Below are 14,499 nucleotides of genomic sequence, written 5' to 3' on the forward strand. Positions count from 1 at the left end.
AATGACAGGATTTTATTTAGCTTAGGGTGCATTAAACTCCTGGTCCTCCTGCCTCAGCTTCCCAAATGCTGGGATTACAGGCTTTAGTCGCTTTTGTTTTTCCCATTTATGGCTTGTCAAAAAAGTTGTTTCCTGGTACCTGTTTGGCATTCTGTCTTTAGTAATAGATGGTTTTAGTTGTTTGCTTCAACTCTGACCTCACACAGGTAATCATTTGGAAAAATGGATAATGTTCTAATATTACTTCCAGGTCATTGTTTATTTTCCTGTAATCAGGCCAGCTGATTTTTTTTTTCATTATTGCATTGAATTGTATTTATTTACTTATAGGTACTGGGGTTTAAGTCCAGAGTCTCACACATGGTAGGCAGTGGGCCATACCCGCAGCCCTGTTTTCTTTTCTTTTTTTTTTTTTTTTGTCATTTTGATGGAAAGCACCACGTATGTTGACCATGGACTCGGTCTGTGACCCAGGTAAACCTCAATTTATGATCTTGGTCTGGCCTTCAAAATAGCTTAAGTCCTGTGCTTCTAGGCCAAGCTGTTCGGGTGTCAAGTCACAGTCCATTTATCAGCTGTCAGAAAAAGTAAGTGAGGTTTTTGAAATACTGTGTTAACACAGTTTGTCTCTGAACTACCTGCCTGAGCCTCCAGAGTGATGGAAATTACAGAATGAGAACCAGGCCTGGAAAATCCTTTACAAAAATCTCTATTCCACCAGAGCAGTGTTGACACAGGCCTTAAATTCCAGCACTTGGGAGGCAGAGGCAGGTGGATCTCTGAATTCAAGACCAGCCTTGTCTACCAAGCGAGTTCTAGGACAGCCAGGACTACGAAGAGAAACCCTGTCTCAAAACACCAAAAAAAAACAAACAAACAGAAACAAAAAACCCCTCCCAACTCTCTACTTTAAGATATAATGTAGCTGGGCATGGTGGTGCACACTTTTAATCCCAGCACTGGGGATGCAAAGCTGCAAAAGAAAAGAATAAAAAAAGAAAGAATCTGAACACAGTGGGTTTTGTTTTGTTTTAAGAAATTTATGTATGTATTTTTTAGTTGTTTGAGACAGGGTTTTGTGTAGACCAAGCTGCCCTCAAACTCATAGATATGTGCCCACCTCTGGGTGCTGGGATCCAAGGTGTGCACCATTTCACCGTGTGGTATTTATTTTACTCTTAATTATGTGTCCAAGGGTGTGGCTTGGTACAGGTACATGTAGGTACCTAAGAAGGTCAGAACTGTTGGATTCCCCAAAGCCAGAATAGTTGGCTTTTATGAACCTGAGTCATCTCTTAACTTGAGTCATCTCTTGACCAACAGAATATTCTGTTTTTTGTGTTAGCCTTGGCTGCCCTGAATTCACTTTGTAGACCAGGCTGGCCTCCAGTTCACAAAGGTTCACTGCCTCTGCCTACCACGTGCCAGTGTATCACCACGCCTGGCTTCAGTAACCTCTGCTTTAAGAGGCCTTCAGAGAGCCCCTCATTGTCAGTCTCTCTCTTGGTGTTGGGAAAGTGAGGCTATACCATGTGTATAGTCCGTGTGACTTCGCCTCAATTGAGCGTTTACATTCCTCTCCCTCGTGCTCCCATTTTGCCTTCTGCTGCCTTGTAGAGAAATGTGCACCCCTGTTGCTTACAGTTACTCTTTCAAGCTACTGCTGAATTGTCAGAAGACATGAGTGAGTGAGCCTGTCTGGCCAGGAAGACTGCCACAACCCTGTGTCCTTCCTCAGCCCAGAACTACTGAAAAGCTAGTGGGACTCTGCTCCAGTGCAGTGACTGATTATGCCAAGTGGGCCTGCTTCAGATCACAAAAGAACTGCTTATCCCCTTTGCCGGCAGTGAAGAAGTCTACCTGAGAAACAAGTAGTTCAGTATTCAAGGATCGATACTGACCAGAATGTCCCAAATGCCCGAGCCCCGGTTAATGTGTAGCATCACGGAGGAGGCTTGCTGTGGAACGGACCCCGAACCATTGCAACTCTTCTGTGATGACGACCAAATCATAGTTTCAAGCACACGTGTCCAGTCTCCAGAGCACAAGCAGCGTATGGCATTTGGTATACAAGAGGCCGCCGAGTATTACAGGGTATGCCTGAAGGAAAATCTAAAGGAGCCTAGCCAACTCCTGACGGATTATTGATTGATTGACCAGACAGATACAGTGGTTCTCCAGAAACAATTCCTGGTTTTCGCTTTAGAAATACTACAAACTGGGCATTGTGCACATCGTTAATCCCAGCACTCAGGAGGTAGAGGCAGGAGGATCTTCCTGGTTTGCGGCCAGGATAGCCAGTGCTATGCAGAGGGGGGGGGGGGGGGGGGGAGTTAACTAAACCTTCTACCTTAAGTCTAAGAAAACACATGGTCGTGTTAGCTACGAACTTTTTTGTTTTCTTTGTATAAGAATCCCGCTGGGGGGTGAGATCGGGGATATTCACGCCTTTAATCTCAGCATTAGGGAGGCAGAGGACACAGAAACCCTGTGAGGTGGGGTTGCTGGCTAGGGAAATATTCTTCTCTCACAATGAACTTACCTGCAATTCTGTGATCTGTTTCTCTGTAGAAGTTATTCCAGGAAACACTGGTTACTTTGAGGGAGAAGGTTGAAGCAGCAAAGTGCTTACTGGCCGAGGAGCGGGAGAGAATGGTGATGATTCAGGTGAAGGTTTACTCTGATGCTGGGAGGGTGGGGTCTACCAATGAAGTGGCAAAGCAGGAAGTATTTCAAGTCTACCAAGGGAAGATTTCCTTTTGTCCTTATCATATTTATTTTTAAAGTTTATTTACAAATATGTGTGAGCACATAAGTTGGGTGCCAAAGGAAGTCAGAAGCAGGTGTCGGGTCCCCTGGAGCTGGAGTGATTGGCATGAGAGCTGACTTGGCTCCTCTGCAAGAACAGCAAGTGCTGAGCCATCTCTATCCCAGAAAGATAACTTCTTGATAAGAAACTCTCCAAAGTAAAAAGAAAGAAATTTCATGTTTAAAGGTGACTAAGGAAACAGAAGGCAAAGTGTTAATATCTTTTTGTGTGTGTTAGAAATAAATCCTCCTATTTTCTTTTTTAGTTTAATTCGATCTGGGGGGAGGGTTAATGTATTTATTTTTATTTTATGTGAGTTAGTGTTTTTCCTGCAAGTATAGCATTGTGAGGGTATCAGATCTTAGAGTTACAAACAGTTGTGAGTTGTCATGTGGGTGCTGGGAATTGAACCCGGGCCCTCTGGAAGAGCAGCCAGTGTTCTAAACCACTGAGCCATCTCCCCAGCTCATGTTTTTTTCTTATGATTTAAACAAAAACAATAGCAGGAACATATGCTTACAGCTCCCAAAGTTGAAAAGGTACAGGCTGAACTTACCTAATGATTTACAGTGGGCAAGCCTGAGCTAAATTAGCAAGACATGTCTCAAAAGGAAAGCTCTCAAACAAACAAATAAACAAACAAAACCACCATGGCCTTGGCAGGGATGGTGTAGGTCATTTGGTAGAATAATTGCTTAGCATGCATAGAGCCCTGGGTTTGGTCCGTAGCAAAACTGGGTTTGGAAATATCTATAATCCTAGTCCTAGAGAGGTGGAGGTGAGAGGGTCAAAGACATAGTCAATCACGTTACAAGCAAGTCCGAGGCCAGACTTTATCTCACAAAGAACAAAACAAAAATGTGCTTTTTTTTTTTTAAAGAACTTTGCTCATGTTAAAGAAAGATCCTAATGGTTTTTGCCAGAGGTTCGTAGTTCCCTTAGTTTGTTTGGTTTTTGAGACCAGGCTTTCAGGTAGCTCATACTGGTCTCCAAACACCACAGTTCCCTGCCTCAGCCTCAGGTTCCCTAAGACTACAGCAACAGACCTAAGCCTGCTTCCTCAGCTCTATAGTCAGTGAACATTCCTCAAGCCACAAAATTGAGTTTCTGATTTTGTTGCTATCCTGGTGAATCTTAACTGAATCCCCTTTACCGTTCAGAGTTGCGGCTTTTATTTCTCCCCTTGTGTCTCCTCGTGGCTGTTCTGCAGTTAAAGGGGTGCGTAACTGTTGTTAGTCTATTCTGAAATCTAACATCCACATCTGAGGAAGGAAGAAGAGCAGAGATTTGAAGAGATGATCAAGGCTGAGTATAGGAAGAGACTCCTGTTACTGACTGAAGAGATGGAACTGCGGTCTCTGAGGCTGCCCACCTGCAAATTTGACCTGGATTTAAGAAGAGCCGATCAGAACCAGCTGATGGAGTTTAGTAGCGACCTCATGCAGAAGTCCCAGGAAATGATGCAGGTGAGAGAATATTCTGGAAGTAACAGCTAAACAAGTGTGTCCATTCCCACATAAATTATCCGGTGATACAGGGTCGGGTGGGGGCACATCGTTAATCCCAGCACTCTGGGAGGCAGAAGCAGGTAGATCTCCGTGAGTTCAGGTCTGCAGATTGAGTTCTAGGACGGCCAAGGTTACACAGAGAGACCCTGTCTCAAAAAACAAAAGCAGAAAAATGTATCCAGTGATAGACACATGTGTGAAGACATGTGACTCTGTTCAAACACACATATGTAGACAAGCCCGGAAGAAAGTAGGCCCATACATTCATTTGTATATAATCACTATCTCGTATTATACTGGGAATACACTTACATCCACGGAAAGACACAGCCCTAATGTTGTTTCTGTCCAAAACCGCGTTGAGAATTAACCTCATAAGACAGGTTCCTGAGGCTCTTATTGGCATTCTAGTAGCTACTGGCTTTTAGGTAGCCTTGGGCCTGTGCGGCTTCAAGTCTAACCCAGTTTGTTTAGCTGTGGAATGGAAATGGCAATGGCCTCTTAATTCATAACTTGGCTGTGAGTTTTGACTGAGGTAATCTACAGAGGGCCCCGAGACAGTGCCTTGTAGGTTTTTAGCGGTGTGTAAGTAGCTGGCACCGTTATTACTGTTGTGCTCTTTAATGGCAACAGGAGATGAAATGTAGCCTGTAGCCTCCTGTAAGAGGCTTGCAGAATGGGCTGCAGCTATACCAGGAATGCTGCTTGCCACAAGGCAGGGTTGGCGTTACTCCGTGTGTCAATGATTCATTCTGTAAGACAGAAACACGTTGTCAAGTGATAAAATCTAGTATTGCCTCTTTTTCCCAATTAATACAACTATGTGCTAATGAGATTAGGTGGAATTTCTTTAGAAGGATAAAAATGAAAGCCAGGCATCAGTGGTCTAATTATACAAGCATAGCTGCTAATTACTGTTTAAGGTATAAGTTTTATTATTACTTTTTTTTTAACTAACCAGGTGTGGTGGTACATCACAACACTCAGGAGGCAGAGGCAGGTAATTCTCTGTGAGTTCAAGGCCAGCCTGTACTACATAGTGAATTACAGGACAGTCAGGGCTATACAAAGTGATCCTGTATTCAAAAACAACAACAACAAAATATTTTGAGATAGTGTCTTGATGTATAGCTCTAGCTGTCCTGGAACTTGTTTGTGGACAGACTGGTCTGGGTCTGGCAAAGGCACCTGCCTCTGTCCCTGAAAATGCTGCAATTAAAGGGATACCATACCCTAATTATAATTTTAATTAGTGGTAAAACATTGAACTTCTGAGCAAAATGTCTCAGCAGAACGAGTGTGGTGTTTAGGGTGTCATGTTTGTTGATCTGAGTAATAGATTAAATAGACAAATGCCTACCTAACTTTCTTGTATTAAACAATAAGCATCATTTGTTTATTTGGAAATGAAATCTCACTGTGTAGTCTGGGCTGGCCTGGATCTTTCTGCCTGTCATTTCAGATTCCTAAGTGCTGGGATAAGAGGTATGTGCTGCCATCATACCGGCCAAAGGTGTCTATTGAAAGGCACCCAGCTTCACAAAGAAGCATGGTTTTACCTGATTATGTCTTCCTAAGAGAAAGCAGATTTCCTGGCCAAGTAAATTAAGAAGGGCACGGTGTAAATGCCTTTAACAGTTCACAATGTCTCTGTCTCCAGCTCCAGAGTATTTGACACCCTAACAAACATACATACAGGAAAAACACCAATGCACATAAAATTTAAAAGGAAATTTTAAAGGTAGAAATTGCTAAATGGTAATGAGGAGATGCATCTACAGAGACTTAGGTACCTGGGGAGAGTGAACATGAGCAAACTGAAGGCGAGTGAAGCCTGGCTTTGTGAGCACCTCTGCAGCCTCCAGAAGATCATCATGGAGCTGGAGAAGACGTGTGGAGACCCTGCCATAACCCTGACCCAGGTAAGCCTGGAGAAAACCATTTCTTAACAGCATTTAAGAACTGAAGAGTACAGGACTCATTAAGGGCCACTTCTAGAATGCCAGGTCCAGTCATCTTCAACCCAATGTAAAGGCAGTCACTGTTCCCCTGCTAAAAGCATTATGAATACTGTTGGTGGGACTGTAAATCAGTCCAGATATATGGAGAACAGTACTGAGCTTCCACAATGGCCATATGTCTGAAGGGAATGAAATTAGTATGCCAAAGAAACTTTTACAGTACTAGGAATGAGTAAAGAAATGTGATGCATATAACTCATGCATGGAATACTGCTAGCCATAAGAAAAAAGAAAAGAAAGAAAAAGTAAAATTCTGTCATTTGGTATAATTTAGATGGAATTTGGGATCCATGTGTTAAAGTGTAATAAGCCAAGCATAGAAAGAAAAGTAGAAGATTTCTATTCATATATAGAACTTAAATTGATGTCATTCAAGTTGACAGAATGATGATTAGCAAAGACTGGGGGAAAGCTGGAAATGGAGATAGCAAGAGTATTGAAGTATAGGTCAAAACATAGATAATTGATAGTAAGTTCTGGTGTTTTACTGTACAAGGACATGACAGAAAGATAATGGTAATATACTGTGGTGTTTTGTTTTTTTTTTATTAAGAATGAGTCCTTTGAAGCTAGTGGATCTCTGTGAGTTCAAGCCCTTCTGGTCTACATAGCCAATTCCAGGCCAGCAAAGGCTGCATAGTAAGACCTTGTCTCAAATAAAATAAATAAAATGTCCTTTGAGAGTTCTGTGTATTATGTTTTGGTCATATTCAAGCCTCCCAAACTCTTCTCAGAACTGTAAAACCTCTTTTCACCCAGCTTCCTTCCTTCCTTTCTTTCTTTCTTCCTTCCTTTTAATCCTTCAAGAACAGCTTGTTTTGCCCAAATATACTTGGATGTATGGTCTTCCATTGGAGAGAAGTTGCTTTACCAGGGTTTACACTCTTAAAGAAAACAGTCTCTCCCTCTCCCAGAAGATAGCAGTTTCTAATAATTCCATGACAAGGGGTGAGATTGTGTGCCCCTCTCCATGCTAGGACTTGGTCTAGCTTGGCCTTGGTCTAGCTTGGGCTTTCACAGGATTATGGATGTCATCACAACTACTGTGAGTTCGTATATGCAACTGGCCTGCTGTGTCTGAAAAGATAATGTCCCCTTGTAGTCATCCACCGCCTCTGGTTCCTGATCCCTGAGCCTTGGTGTGTGAGTGTGTGTGGGAGGGGTGATGGATGTTCCCTCTAGGTATGTTTTACAGTGTTAAAAGAGTTGACTTAGAGATCAGTTTTACCATAGCACAGATGTTTGAAGAGCTTGTCACATTCTGTCTGAGTGAATGAAGCATCACACACTTATATCACACACATATATCCACACTTTATGATTCCCACAGCACATCCTGATGTGGTGTAGAGCTGTTTCATAAAATGATAAATTATCTCAGTACATTTGAAAGCCAGACATAGTGACTCAGGGCCTATTTTGCCAATACTTGGAAGGATGAGGCAGGGGAGTTGCTTTGAGTTACAGACTGGGGCTTCAATGTGATAGCCGTCTGGAAAACAATAAAGCAAAACAGTTAAGTTTGAATTGAGATGTGCCTCTCTAGGGAAATTAGTTAAAGAGTTTTACAGCCATCCAATAGAATAATCTATGAAAAAATGAAATGGATGTTCAGGCCCTGACATCGTCATTAGCGTATCTCATTGAATGGTCAAAGAGTAATGCAAAACTGCTTTTGGTTCGAGTTTTAGGAGATAATTGATATGTAAGTGTGCATGCTCGTTAGCATTCACAGATCCTGTCAAAAGACCAAAAAAAAAAAATCCTCCACAGAGTAATGACCAGTAACCTGGAAATGGGTGGGAGGCTTGTGTAATGTATGCTGTTGTCTGAATGTTCACATATGTTGCAGATACTGAAATCCTCATCTGCAGGGCCAATGGTTTTAGGGATGGGGAATCTTCAGGAGGTGATTGGCGTGTGAGGTCACGTTCTCCTCAATGGGTTTATCAAAAGTTCTAAGAAAGACCTCTGGTTGTTTTCATCATGTGAGGTAAAAGCTACCTCACCAAGTACCGCATCTGTGAATTATCAGCCTTCAGTGTGTGATAAAGATTCCTATTGTAACAAGGTATTCTGGCTAGGATATTTTAGTATAGCCTGAACGGATTGTGTGTAGAATGTTATAAATAAACATGCATTTTTTTTTTTCAAAAAGCTGGTTACTAAAATCAACAGTGAGTTAGTGTCCTTTAAATTCTATTCATTTCCTTCTTTCCCACATGCACTTATCTCAAAAGCTGGTGTGCTCGTTCATTTCATATAAATATATAGATATATGCTAGTGGTAGTCACGGGAATTAAGCTACTAGGCCAATACCGCTTTGCTGTAGACCTAACGCCAACACATAATATTTAAAAATTTAAAAGCATTTGAAAGTAAATAACAGAACAACCCACTGAAAAGCCCCTGTAGATAGCCCCCAAGGAAATAGTTCAGTTGTGGAGCTTAGCCTATTTCCAGATAACAGGAGCAGGTGTGACCCAGTTATGTTCAGCTCCTGACCTGGATCCAACTGCCCTCTTGGCCTGGTGGGCCTCCATCTGCTCTGCTCAAGTCTCACCCTCCCAGCAACAGAAAGCAAATATGTGGGTACCAGTTAAAAGATGACTGTTCTGAATAAATGGCCAGGGTGAGGTATAGCTGATGCTTCTCTTAGGAATAGAGCAAAATTATTTCTCTGGCTTTTCCATGTGTGTGTGTTCGTGTGTGTGTGTGTGTGTGTGTGTGTGTGTATGTATGAGAGAATGAAGAAAGTGAGAGCCTACTGCTTTATTGTAGTCTCATGTGTTTACACACACAGTGTTATAGTTTTTAGTATCTTGGGCATGAGTTATAAATACTTTCACTCAAATATCCAAGAGTAATCTTGTCTGTTTTTTCCCCCTTAGAATGCAAAGTGCTACTTAAAAAGGTGAGTATCGGGGGCTGGACAGATGGCTCAGTGGTTAAGAGCACTGGTTGCTTTTCCAGAGGACCCACGTTCAATTCCCAGCACTTACATTTCTCTGTAGATACAATTGTCTGTATCTCCAGTTCCAGGGAATCTGACACTTTCACACAGACATACAGACATACAGGCAAAACATCAATGCACTTAAAATAAAAGTAAATAAACCATATATATATACATACACATGTGTATATAAGGTGAATTTCTGGAAACAATTGGGTGAAAATGGGTCTGATTCTTGGACACATGAAAGATGGGAATGCTGGGCAAAAATGAGGTTATATCTATAAATAAAAGTTAATTATCTGTCATTGTCCCTTTTTTCCCTCTCCTTAGGAGTGAGTCTGCACTGCTTCAGAGCCTAGAGCCAGCTCAGATCACAGACCTGAGTTCATGCCAGATAATAGGAATGAGCAATGCACTACTGACGCTCCAAAGTAAGTGGGCACCCATGAATACCGAATGACCAATTCATGTTTTCAAACCATATGGTCATCCCACCACCAGTGAAAAATCTGCTTATGCACATTTTTCAGTTGTCTGGATGCTCTAGGAATTTTTTAAAGTGTTAGAAGATCACCCTTTCTAACTGAGCTCTGGGCTGGCTGGTTCAACTCAGCTGTTCTGGCTCAAACTCCTCTCCCAGGTAACTTATTCAATCTAGCTTCTCTCTCAGCCCCTGAATTTCTCTGCTTGGCCTCAAACTAACTGCTCTAATCTCCTGGCTCCTCCTCATTCTCTGGCCCATCTGGTCTTTACCTGAGTTCTCTCTCTGCAATCTGTCTTTCTACTACTGTCCCAGTGAAAACTGTCTCTTCTCTCTCTCATTCTGTATTGCCTCTTAAGTAAGCTTCCCTTTCCCCTCTTTTCTCATGAGAGTTGGGCATATCATATCTGTCAAATCTTTCTCTGATTTATCACTTTTTCTGCTACTCAATTAGACATCACATTCAAACATTGGTTCCTTCTATAAACTATCTTTACCTTCATAGTTGGGGATTAAAGGCATGTATCACCATGCCTGGACCTAAGCTTTTCTTTACATGAAACTTGCTCTATACCAGGTTGGCCTTGAACTCAGAGCTGCTTGCCTCTTTCTCCTGGATCAAAGGTATGTTTGTATTTCAGTGGAATCATACAGACCTAGATCTTTGGATGTGATCTCTTACCAGAACAGCCATGTTCTAAGTTAAAATTCCTCTATTCTGTTTTTTGTTGTTGTTGTTGTTTCTTGTTGCGGTTGTATTTTGTTTATTTAATTATTTAGGCGGGGTGTCTCAGTGTAGCCTTGGTTGTCCCGGAACTTACTTTGTCGAGCTGGCTAGCCTCTAATGCAGAGATCTGCCTGCCCCTGCCTTCCAAGTGCTGGAATTAAAGATGTGTGCCACCACCCTGAGTGATGTAAATTTTTTTATATCTTTTTTTTAAGACAGGGTTTCTTTGTGTAGCCTTAACTATCCTAGAACTTACTCTGCAGACCAGGCTACCCTTGAATTCAAGAGATCCACTTGCTTTTTGCTTCTTGAGTATTGGGATCAAAGTCATATACCACCACTGCTCATCTGGTCTTACTGGTTTACTGGTTTTTAACAGTGGAGTATCTTTGTTTTTGAGATAGGGAATACCTGAAGCTATGGATGAATATGACCCAAAACCCAACAATCCCACCTACCCTCCGAGGGAATTTACACTGCTTTTTCTAGTCTTCTGGAGGTATTAAGAATGTGAGAAAATTTACAATTAAAAATGGGCAATGTGGCTGCTCTAATAATGGACTGACAGGGTAGGGCTAAAGTTAATTTACTGAAGTTAAGAAACAGAACTCAGTGGGCGTGGTAGTGGGCGTGGTGGCACACATCTGTAATCCCAGCACTGGGGGAGGCAAAGGCAGGTGGATCTCTGTGAGTTTAAGACCACCCGGTCTACAAAGTGAGTCTAGGCCAGCCAAGTCTACACAGAGAAATCTGGTCTCCAAAACCCATAGGAGGCAGGTAGGTAGGTAGATAGATTTTTAAAAAGAAGAAGAAAAGAAAGAAAGAAAGAAAGAAAGAAAGAAAGAAAGAAAGAAAGAAAGAAAGAAAGAAAGAAAGAAAGAAAAACAGAATTCAGCCAGGCATGGGAGCATAGGCCTTTAATCCCAGCACTCAGGAAAGCAGAGACAGACTGATCTCCATGAGTTTGAGGGCAGCCTGGTCTTCAGAGCAAGTTGCAGGACAACACAGAGAAACCCTCTCTCAGGAAAAAAAGGGGGAGGGGTAAAAATCTTGTGCTAGTTATCTTTTTGTTGCTGTAATGAAGCACTAGGACCAAGGCAACTTAGAGAAGAATGATTTTATTTGCTGCTTACGGTTTCAGGGGTTTAGAATCCATGATGGTCAGCCAGAGAGGCAGCAGGCAGAAGGAGGCAGATCACATCTCCAACCACAACCATGAAGCGGGGAACACAGTGGGAATAGGATTCTGGCGACGCTTCAAAACCCACCTCAGTGACACACCTCCTCCAGCAAAGCCACACCTTAATGTGCTCCCAAAGTTCTACCAACTAAGGACCAAGTATTCAAACATGAGCCTAGGGGACCACTCTCAAACCGACTACTGGTTTTGATGATAGAAATAAGTGGTTTTTTGTTTGTTTGTTTGTTTGTTTGTTTGTTTTCATTAGTGAAAGGAAAGGGATATGGATACTATTAACTAAGAAATCCAAATTGGCAATCTACCAACTAAGGACCAAGTATTCAAACATGAGCTTATAGGGACCATTCTCAAACCACCACAGACCTACTGCTGGTTTTGATGTTAGAAATAAATATTTTGAATTAGTCTAATGAAAGGGATATGGATGCTTGTAACTAAGATATCTGAATTGGACAGGGGTCTGGTTGCAGTTACATCTGGGGTTTATTGTATTTCAAATTCCCATATTATTTCTAACTGGTGTTGGTTTTTGGTTTTGTTTTGTTTTGTTTTTTTTTTGTTTGTTTGTTTGTTTGTTTGTTTTTTAGGCAGTGGGTCATGATCATTCAGAAGGTGTTTAAAACTGAGGCTAGGTGATGTCATGTGTGGGAGGCAATGCAAGCAGTAAAAAGAGTGTTTCAGGAGCTCTGGAAAATCACAATATTTGGTGGGGAAAGCAGACTGATACACAAGTATCACCTTCTTACAGTTAAAAGGAATTACCTTGTGCTTCATGTTCTGGACACTTCAGGATTCCCCTAGGGATCCTAACCTCTGTAGTATGTTTCTGAGGTCTGTTTAATGCTAAGGGTGTAGATCACACTCAGCGATTATTCAAGATGACTAAAATGGAAAAACACCCAAGCATGTTATATTAGCAGACACCAGTGCTTAGAAAACATCTTTAGGGGATGTCTTAGTTAGGGTTTCATTGCAGTGAAGGGACACCGCAGCCACGGCAACTCTTATGAAGGAAGACATTTCACTGGGGCTAACTTGCAGTTCAGAGGTTTAGTCCATTAGCATCATGGCAGCTTGTAGGCAGACAGGGAGCTGGAGACTTTCAGGCAGAATGGGTTCCACACTGGGCGAAGCTTGAGCATAGGAGACCGCAGAGCCCACCCCCGACAGTGACGCACTTCCTTCAACAAGACCACGCCTATTCAACAAGGCTACTCCCATGGGTTAAGTCTTCTCATGTGAGTCCATGGCAGACATACATATTGAAATCCCTACAAGGGATATCGCTTGGGTTTGAAGTGACATCTAGGTGTGACTGGTTATTAACACAATTCTACAGACTTTGGGTTGAAAAACCTTCTGAACCTGCTCTTTTTCCATCACCATGTATTTGTTATGTTTTTCCTCAGCAGACAATACCCCTTTCCGTTGTTAGTTGTATCAGCATAGTTCTCCCATGATGTCCATCTATTGAAGTAAAGCTTTGTGTCTCTTTTTCGAGATTTCCTTAGTTGTCTCTGTTGTATGTCATTTCCTGGGGACCTGCTCCTTGTTAGAAACTGTTGCTCCAGCACAGTTTCGCCAAACCCTAAGATTAATTGAAGTTCTCTTCCTGCAGGACCTGTGACTTTGGACCCAGATACAGCCCACCCCTTCCTAGTCTTATCTAAGGACCTGAGAAGTGTGGGATTCGGAGCCACACCAAAGAGTGTGCCTGACACCCCAGGGACATTCGACTTCAGTGCTTCCGTGTTGGGTGCAGAGAGCTTCAACTCTGGGAGGCATTATTGGGAGGTGTCCGTGGGACAGGCCACACAGTGGCAGTTGGGCATATGTGACTGTACGGAGAAAGAGAACCGCATACCGGGGGCTTCTGGAGACAAAGTCGTGCTCACGGGCTGTATGATGGGGGATGAGTACACCTTCTGGGTGTTTCCCCCCTTAAGAAAGCTCTGCCTGAAAAAGCAAATGTACAAAGTTGGGGTCTTCCTCGACTTTGGTTATAAGCAGGTATCATTTTACGACGTGACAGAGGGATCCCTTATTTATAGTTTCACTGACCTTACCTTTCGAGGAGCAGTTAAACCTGTATTTTCTCTTTGTGTTCCAAATGGAAACACGAGTTCAGACTCTCTTACTCTCAGTCTCCCTCAAACTCATTCCTGAAATGCTGCTGTTGGCTCTTTACCTTCCTGTTTGTGGCACCCAAGACCAAAGGAGACCAGGAAATAAAATCAAGACTGTAAAAAGCATTTATGTAATTAAGCCAATAAAGCCTTGAGATTTTTCGGGAATGTGGCCTTCAACTAGCTGTTTAGTGGAAGGAGTTCTACTTAAGTCGAATGATGATGGGTCATCTGATGACTCAGAGGACCAAGACACTTTACAGCCAGTCCCGACAACCTGAGTTCAATTCCTGGAACCCACAGAGTGGAGGGAGAACAGACTCCTGAAAGTTGTCCTCTGACATTCACATGATTACTGTGGCAGGGCATTAATGTCCCTATTCAGATAGATAGATAGATAGATAGATAGATAGATAACAAAGTGCAATAAAAAATTATGGATGGTAACACTATATATACACATATGCATATATATATCATATGACTGGAAAATTAGAGAATAAATGAATATAGTCATTTCCTTAAAACTAGGATTTGGACTGCAGGCACTTTTTGTTTGGTTTTTTATTTTGGAGACAGGGTTTCTCTGTGTAGCTTTGGCTGTCCTGTAACTACCTCTGTAGATCAGGTTGGCCTCAAATTCTCAAAGATCCACCTGCCTCTGCC

At 42.2% G+C, this 14,499-nt stretch overlaps 1 protein-coding gene across 1 annotated transcript; it reads left to right on the top strand.

Annotated features, from left to right (window-relative positions):
* The first annotated feature begins 1,905 nt into the window (after nucleotides 1-1,905).
* On the top strand, nucleotides 1,906-13,873 carry Triml2 (tripartite motif family like 2). Its single transcript, XM_021647613.2, has 7 exons — nucleotides 1,906-2,094; nucleotides 2,572-2,667; nucleotides 4,081-4,275; nucleotides 6,099-6,239; nucleotides 9,231-9,253; nucleotides 9,629-9,729; nucleotides 13,326-13,873. The coding sequence occupies exons 1-7, from the start codon at nucleotides 1,906-1,908 to the stop codon at nucleotides 13,871-13,873; spliced, it is 1,293 nt and encodes a 430-aa protein (XP_021503288.2).
* The last annotated feature ends 626 nt before the right edge of the window (nucleotides 13,874-14,499 follow it).

This window comes from Meriones unguiculatus, chromosome 4, assembly GCF_030254825.1.
Source record: "Meriones unguiculatus strain TT.TT164.6M chromosome 4, Bangor_MerUng_6.1, whole genome shotgun sequence".
NCBI classification, from domain to species: Eukaryota; Metazoa; Chordata; class Mammalia; order Rodentia; family Muridae; genus Meriones; species Meriones unguiculatus.